General features: G+C 36.6%; 1 protein-coding gene across 1 annotated transcript; it reads left to right on the top strand.

Annotated features, from left to right (window-relative positions):
• Positions 1–363: 363 nt before the first annotated feature.
• On the top strand, positions 364–5,460 carry LOC142231178 (uncharacterized). Its single transcript, XM_075301796.1, has 2 exons — positions 364–984; positions 1,057–5,460. The coding sequence occupies exons 1-2, from the start codon at positions 364–366 to the stop codon at positions 5,458–5,460; spliced, it is 5,025 nt and encodes a 1,674-aa protein (XP_075157911.1).
• Positions 5,461–8,629: the final 3,169 nt, after the last annotated feature.

Genomic DNA, 8,629 nt, shown 5'->3' with positions numbered 1-8,629 from the left:
AATATACTGTGGGTCTCATACAAAATTTAAACATAGTAACCTTAGATTTAAATAACCTTTGAATATGAAATTTTATAATTTTACTTTTTAAGTTTTTCAATAAACTACATCGAATCAACAACAGTTTTAAATTTTTTGCCCATAAGTATTTGATTTTCTGGATTGTGCCAGATTTTTTTCCGTAAATTTGTGCGGATATTGGAGCATTTTCGTTCAAGAATTGGAAGCTTGGACATTTGGTATAGCTGTTTTATCATCATTCTCTTTTTTTGAGTTTTGCCAAAAGGTTCCACAATTGGATGTGGACACATACATTTTATGGTAATTTGATTGGAAATTTGTGTGGATATACTGGATATTGCCATGCCAGGCTACGAATTACGTTCAAAGGGAAATTCTGAGTCACCAATTAACGCGGACGCAGATCCATTAAATACAACAATGATAGAAGCAAACCCATCTATGGAAGCGCAAATATGGGGCATAGTTGATGGTCTCAAGGATTTGACGAGAGCAGTGGTGGAAAGCCGTACGGATATTAATAGCTTAAAAAAACAAATGGAAGAAATTCAAGTTCGGATTTCATCTACTGCAAACGTAAGTTCTGAAAGAAATGGAATATCATCACAATATGCCAATGAAGCTTCTGGAGGAGAAGAAGCCCCAATTGTGAATTGTTGGGAAAATGCCCAACAAACGTTTCATCAACCTCCACAAACGCAAGCTGTATATGCTGATACAATGGGTAAGCTGTACGATTTACCCCCATTTTCGGGAAATGCAAATGAATGGCCGTTGTTTATTGCCAACTTTAAGGATACCACTGAATTCTTTCGATACAGCAATCGCCATAATTTGATGCGGCTTCAGAAATGTCTTTCTGGACCCGCTAAGGAAGCAGTCGCTTCAATGTTAATATTTCCGAATGACGTCCCAAAAGTTATAGAAGAATTAGAATTTCGATTTGGGCGACCAGATATTTTGGTACGTTCTCAAGTTTTGAAAATAAAACAATTTCCTACTATTTCTAGAAAAAATATGCAATAAATTGTGCAGTTTTCTACAGCGGTAAGAAACGTAGTTGCCTTTTTAAACTCCGCCGATTGTCAACATCACTTGATAAGTACTACGTTGCTTGAAGAAATGGTTTCAAAACTCCCATTGGACCAACAATTCGAATGGGCGAAAGTGGCTACAGGCATAAAACCATTTCCTACGGTCGAAATTTTTTGTGATTGGCTTGGTAACTTAGCCAGAGTTGTAAGTATGATGTCATGCAGTTCGTCAACACAGGATCAAAACCCTAACAAGATGATGGTTGTTAACAAGACCCAGAATTTGAAACCAAAATGTGAAATTTGTAAAGAAGTTCATTCCATATCCCAATGCAAAACATTTATTGAAGAAATGTCAGTATCGGAGAGATTAGAAAAGGTAAAGGCTTCAAAATTATGTTTTTGTTGTTTGCATAAAGGACATGGATCATCAGGATGTCGTTTTAAAAGGGTGTGTGGATTGAATGGATGCCAACGATTTCATAATAGATTACTTCACGAAGGTAAAACACAGCCGACATCTTCAACACAAATGTTAAATTGTAGACAACCACAAATTCAGCAGAGCAAGCTCTTTAAAGTTTTGCCTGTTAAGCTGCACGGTCCTTCAGGAAGTTTAAATGCGTATGCAATGTTTGACGAAGGATCGTCTATTTCATTGATTAAAGAAGACACAGCTAAATCTTTGGGATTAAAAGGTAAATACACCGATTTAATTTTGCAATGGTATGGAGATAAGGTGGTAACCGAAAAGTCCTTCCTTGTAAACTGCCAGATTGAAGGAACCCAAAGACAGTCGGATAAATTTTCATTAAAAAACCTACATACTGTGAAGGAATTGAATTTACCTACACAATCATTTTCGAAATCTCAACATCCTAAATTCTCTACGTTGCCTATTGAAGATTATGTGGATGCGACTCCCGTAATCCTTCTAGGACTAGATAATACGTTTCTAGGTACACCTTTCGATGTTAACGAATCTGACAATTTAGTAGCTATGCAGTGTAAATTGGGTTGGTTTGTATATGGTGGCACAGGATATGTCTGTGATAAACCAACGGTTTTACATATGAAGGATGGAACACTGCATAATATTGTTCAAGAATATATTTCAAATGAAAATTTCGGTACGTGCCCTGGAATAAGTCCGCTGTTATCTGATAATGATCAAATCGCCAAAGAAATTATGGATAGAACTACAAAACGAATTGGCAATCGCTTTGAGATTGGACTATTATGGAAGAAATATCCACCTGAGATGCCAAATTCATTTGAAATGGCACTGAAACGTCTTTTGACAATCGAGAAGAAAATGTTTCAAAATGCTGAGTTCGCTGTAAAGTACAAGGTGGAAATTGAAAAATATATTGAAAAGGGATATGCACGAAAGTTGAGTGAGGAAGAAATTGTTGAAACTCGTCATCCAGTGTGGTATCTACCACATTTTGGAGTAATCAACCCGAATAAACCACAAAAACTAAGAGTAGTTTTCGATGCTTCCGCAAAGGTCGGAGGTATTTCACTAAATGATCTTCTGTTGAAAGGACCGGAACAAGCAAAATCTCTTCTTGGTATATTATTGAAATTTCGTCAAGGTAAAATCGCAGTAGCAGCAGATATTCGGGAGATGTTTTCACAAATAAAGATACGTAAAGAAGATCAACACTCTCAGAGATTTTTGTGGAGAAATGGTGAGAGCAACATGCCTGTAGGGCATTATGCTATGGTCTCCATGATATTTGGTGCCATATCCTCGCCTTGTTGTGCAGAGTACATAAAAAATCGTAATGCTACTGAATTTGCCGAAATATATCCAGATGCTGCTGCTATAATTGAAAAGCATTACGTGGATGACTTCGTAGCTAGCTTCAAAACTGAAACTGAGGCAATTGAAGTTTGTGAGAAGGTCGTTACAGTCCACGCAAGAGCTGGATTTGAATTAAGAGGATTTGTGTCAAACAGTGGTGCTTTGGAAAACAGGATGAATCTTGGTCCATGTGGTGACGAAAGTAAGAATGTAAATATGGAGAAACAAGCATCCGCTGATAAAATATTAGGAATGTACTGGAATAAGACAGAAGACGTTTTTGAATTCAAAACAAAATTTCACAATCTAGCTGAAGATGTTTTCTATGGTGTGAGGGTTCCAACAAAACGCGAACTTTTAAAGGTAGCTATGGCAGTTTTTGATCCATTTGGTTTAATAGCCGATTTTCTTTTATATTCTAAAAGCCTTGTGCAACAAACATGGAAGTATAAAATTGGATGGGACGAAGCAATACCAAAGGAACTACACAAGAAGTGGTATAGTTGGTGGAAGGAATTTGAAAAATTGAAAGATTTTAAAATAAATCGGTGTTTGTCTCCAACATTTTTCGAACAAGAGGTCCAACTACACGTTTTCGTAGATGCAAGTCAAGAAGCATTTTCTGCCGTATGCTATTTTAAAATACAAGAAAATGTATCATTTGTCATCGGAAAAACAAGATGCGCACCAATCAAATTATTAAGCATCCCTCGGTTAGAACTCCAAGCTGCGGTGTTAGGAACAAGGTTAAGTCAAGTTATAATTAATAATCATGACATTCATATTTCTAAGGTATTCTTTTGGTCGGACTCTCAAACGGTGCTACAATGGTTGAATTCAAAGGAAAGACGTTTCAAGGCATTTGTGAGTCACAGAGTTGCCGAAATTTTAAATTCAACAAAGTGTTCACAATGGAGGTATGTACCTACCCAACAAAATCCGGCTGACGCTGGAACACGAACTGTTTTTCCTCCAAAGCTATTAAAGAACAATATATGGATTAGTGGCCGAACCTTTTTAAGGGAAAATGAATCATGTTGGCCAAAACAAGAGATAATTTTATCAAAGAATGCTATGGTAGATGAAATATGTGCCAGTTTTCATTTGTCAACAGCTCAAGACAAATCGTTTATTGAATATGAAAGATTTTCATCATATACTAAACTAAAGAGAAGCGTTGCTTGGGTATTGCGCTTTGCCAAGATGACTACAAGAAGCTCAAGGACTTTGAATGGCGATGAAATAGAAAAGGCGGGTAAAACCATTTGTAAATTGGTTCAATCTGAATGTTTCAAAGATGAGTTGAAAACTCTATATAAAGGATCGACAATTTCAAAAAGTAGTCCCTTACATAGCCTAGCACCCTACTTGGACCAAGATGGTCTCATCCGCATTAGTGGGAGATTAGATGAAGCTTTGTACTTACCCTTCGATGCAAGAAGACCGATAATTTTACCGCAGAATCACTGGGTTTCTGAATTAATAATGGCTCACTACCATAACAAAAATTACCATCAAAATAAAAACTTGACAATAAATGAACTTCGACAAAATTATTGGATTCCTAACATTAAAACATTGTACAACAAAGCAAAACGTAAGTGCTATAAATGTAAATTAGATTCAATTCAGCCGAAAATTCCGCAAATGGGACAATTCCCCGAAGACCGAATAACGCCTTTTGTAAGGCCATTTACTTATACGGGTGTCGATCTGTGTGGTCCTTTCGACGTAGCAATTGGTCGCCGCAAGGAAAAAAGATGGGTAGTGGTCTTCACCTGCCTAACCATAAGGGCCGCTCATATTGAACTCGCTCACGATTTATCGACAGACGCGTTTATACTATGCTTAAGAAATTTCATCAATCGCCGAGGAACGCCTCTAAGGATTCGTAGCGATAATGGCACAAATTTTATTGGAGTACAAAAGTTTTTAAAAAAAGAGGACCGCCTTATTAATGAAGATGACATTTTAAAGGAAACATCCAACCGACAAATAGAATGGCTTTTCAACTGTCCAGAGAACCCCAGCTCAGGTGGAGTATGGGAAAGACTCATTCAGATCATAAAAAGGTTGCTTCAGAAGACTTTAAAAGAATCAGTACCACGTGTCGAAACATTGCAAAGTGTCTTAATTGAAGCCGAAAATATTATAAATTCAAGACCACTTACCGAAATACCCCTCTCTTCAGAAGATGATGAACCACTCACTCCGAATCATTTTTTAATTGGCTGTTCGAATTCAACGCAAACGCCGAATACTGAAGATGAAAAGTTGTGTCTCCGCAAGCAATGGAAAATTTCCCAAAATTTGAAAGATCGTTTATGGAAAAGGTGGATCACAGAATATCTTCCACAGCTGATTCGCATGACCAAATGGAGAAATAAAACGGATCCAATAAAAATTGGTGATCTTGTACTCATTCTGGAAAGCTCTGTTCCAAGGAGACAATGGTTAAAAGGACGTATAATAAAAGTTTTCCCTGCTAAGGATGGACAAATCAGATTTGCCGAAATCAAAACTATTTCTGGAGTGAAACGGCGACCCGTATCAAAATTGGCAGTTTTTACGACAACTAATGGTGAATCAGAGTGATTCACAGGAGGGAGAATGTTGATGTTGCTATTATACCGCCTATGTATATACTTTGCCAAAATATACTGTGGGTCTCATACAAAATTTAAACATAGTAACCTTAGATTTAAATAACCTTTGAATATGAAATTTTATAATTTTACTTTTTAAGTTTTTCAATAAACTACATCGAATCAACAACATAGAGGCTCTGCAAGCTATCCTATGGTAGGGGGTATAAAAAATGTTTGGGCTAAGGTCAACATGACTTTAATAATTCAGAAAAATTCTTTAAATTTAATGAAATTGTCTTTAAATTTATTGTCTTTTTGCATCTTGACTACAAAGCAAAAAAATCGTTCAAAAATAGGACATGTTTTTCAACACTTTATTTTAAAGAAAATTGTTTACTTGAAACATTGCATAATTTCTACTGAAATTCGAGTCTTATGGCGATTTCGATTGGGGAAAAATGTGCAACATTCTCGAAATTGATTGCCAAATGTTAAGGACATTATCATAGATATTGGATCCTGTATCCCCCACAACAATATGAATCTATATATATAAAATTCAAATTATGTTTGTTTATTTGTTTGTTTGTTTGTTTGTTTATTTGTATGTTCCGGGTTGGCGCGAAAACGGCTGAACCGATTTACTTGAAACTTTCAGAGATCGTGGGGGGCACTCATGTGCTGAAAATAGGGTACCTCATTTTTTGACATATGGTCGCGGAGAGGAACCTCCCCTTTGTCCGACTTTTTGAAAATTAAACCAAACTTGACCGATTTGCACGAAGTTTTCAGGGATAGTAGGGGGTGATCCCTAGACAAAGATTCGCAATTTTTTTTTTTTTCGAAATTTGATCGGGAGGGGGTACCTCCCCTTAAGCGACTTTTTGTTTGTTTGTGTGGTCCGAGTTGGCTACGAAACGGCTGAACCGATTTACTTGAAACTTTCAGAGATCGTAGGGGGCGTTCATGTGGTGAAAATAGGGTACCTCATTTTTTGACACCTGGTCGCGGAGGGGGACCCCTTTGTCGGACTTTTTGAAATTTGGACCAAAGTTGACCGATTTGCTTGAAATTTTCATTGAAGGTTGGGGTTGGCATCTGGACAAAGATCCGCTACTTTATATTTCGATATTTGGTGGCGGAGGGGGGCCTCCCCTTTGTTCGACTTTTTTTAAAGTACAGTGAAAAAACTAAAATTCTCTAAATTATCTGAGATTTACAGAGAACATGTGATGAGGTTATGGAATTAATATGGGGTACCCGATGATTTCATATGTGGATGGGGAGGGGGACCTCCCCCTTGCCCTACTTTTTGAAACTTGGAACAAAATTATGCGATTTGCTTGAAAATTTCATTGAATGTTGGGGTTGGCATCTAGACAAAAATCCGCTACATTATTTTTCGATATTTGGTCGGGGAGGGGGACCACCCCTTTGCCCGACTTTTTTTTAAAGTACAGTGAAAACAAAACTAAACTCCCCCGACTGAAAATTTACGGAAAAAATGGGTGAGGTTATGAAATTTATATCAGGTTCCTGATTTTTTAATAAAAATAAAAGGGCATAGGGAGACATCCGCTTCTCTTAAGTACATGCAGAGAAACAATTAGGCTTATAATTTGCTTGACATTTTCTGGGACGTTTACAAAAGATACGCTTTTCGACATTTGGTCGGGGAGGAGGCCCTCCTCTAAAACTGCAAAAAAAAATTTAAGTTTTCTTGAAATTTACAAAAGCAGTGGGGGAAGGTTATGAACGAAGAGGCAACCTTCCTTGCCCCACACTTGAAGGAAAGTTTCAAGAATTTTCAGGGAAGGTTAGGGGTGCTATTCACTACGGTGTTTGTCGATATTGTATCGGGGAAAGTGACGTCCCTTTAAAACAATAGAGCAAAATTTAAACATCGCCGATTTACTTGAAATTTACAGGGAACGTGGGAGGAGGTGATTAAATTTATACATGATTTTTAAATTAGTATATGATTTTTCGATATCTGGTTAGGGAAGGGGAAAATTGAAATAAACTTTGTCGATTTACTTCGATAGAATTTATAGGAACCAATGAGTAGTTGCGAAATTAATATAGGGTACGTGATAGTCCGATATCAGGTCGGAGTGGAGCGAAGGTGGGGGGAGGGTTCCCTTTTGTCCGTTTTTTTTTCTTAAGTTGAAAGTAGAGGGTTGTCCGTAAATGGGAACTCGGTACATAATTTTATGATTTTTGCACAGGCTTCTGCCAGACTACTTTTTAGTAAAGAACTTAAATTTACATGAAATTGGCAGCCAAAGTATAGGGTGCATCATTTTCCAACATTTTAGCAAATGTTAATGTGGTAAAATTTTTTACTACTTTTGCTTTTTCCGATTTATTGGATGGGACACAGTAATTCTTTGTATGTTATAATAGAGTGCTTAATTTTCAGATATGTTGAGGAGAAGGATACCTTTCCTTGACAAACCACACTTAAAATTCACAAGAAATATACAAGATTGTCCAACTACTTGAATACAGAACATTATTAAAAAAATTTGGAGGAAAGGGCACACCCTCTCCCGCCGTATTTGTACATATAAACGAAAAATCAAGTAGTCCGTTTTGTTTAAAAGAATTGAAATCTTTTCGACTTTGTTTTCAGCACGAAGGATATAGTTGACTAAGTTAACGCAAAATGTTCCTCCAAATACGCTTCGGAAGGCGCAGCGAAGCGGGCCGGGTTACGCTAGTTAACAATAACATTGGAATGACACTTTAATTTGGGGGAAAATACAATGAGGAAAAAAGTAGTGTAACACCAGGGCAACATATTTTTTGCGAAACGAAAACGCCCTTAATATGGAAAATAAAGTTTTCATTAACTCGTTTTTAAAGGACTTTGATAGCATATGAAGAAAAAAGCTGAAAAGCGAAAAAATTAAAATTTGCTTCCTAGAAGCAAGTACACAAAACCCATACTTAAAAGAGAATTGTGTCTTAAAGTACCCAGCAAAAAAAATCTTCCAAAGGCACAACTTTAAAAGCACTTCCAGAAGATGCACTCCCAATGATGTTCTTTATTTTAACTACCCAGGAATTTTTTATAACTTGGTTTTTTCATACTTTTAATGGGTAATTTTAACTTTTTTTTGTTTCAAATAGGTTAGTATAGTAAGAATTCATAAAATGGTACAAATCATTTA

Source organism: Haematobia irritans, chromosome 3 (genome assembly GCF_050003625.1).
Source record: "Haematobia irritans isolate KBUSLIRL chromosome 3, ASM5000362v1, whole genome shotgun sequence".
In the NCBI taxonomy this organism is placed as follows: Eukaryota; Metazoa; Arthropoda; class Insecta; order Diptera; family Muscidae; genus Haematobia; species Haematobia irritans.
This window is presented reverse-complemented; position numbering and strand designations above follow the sequence as displayed.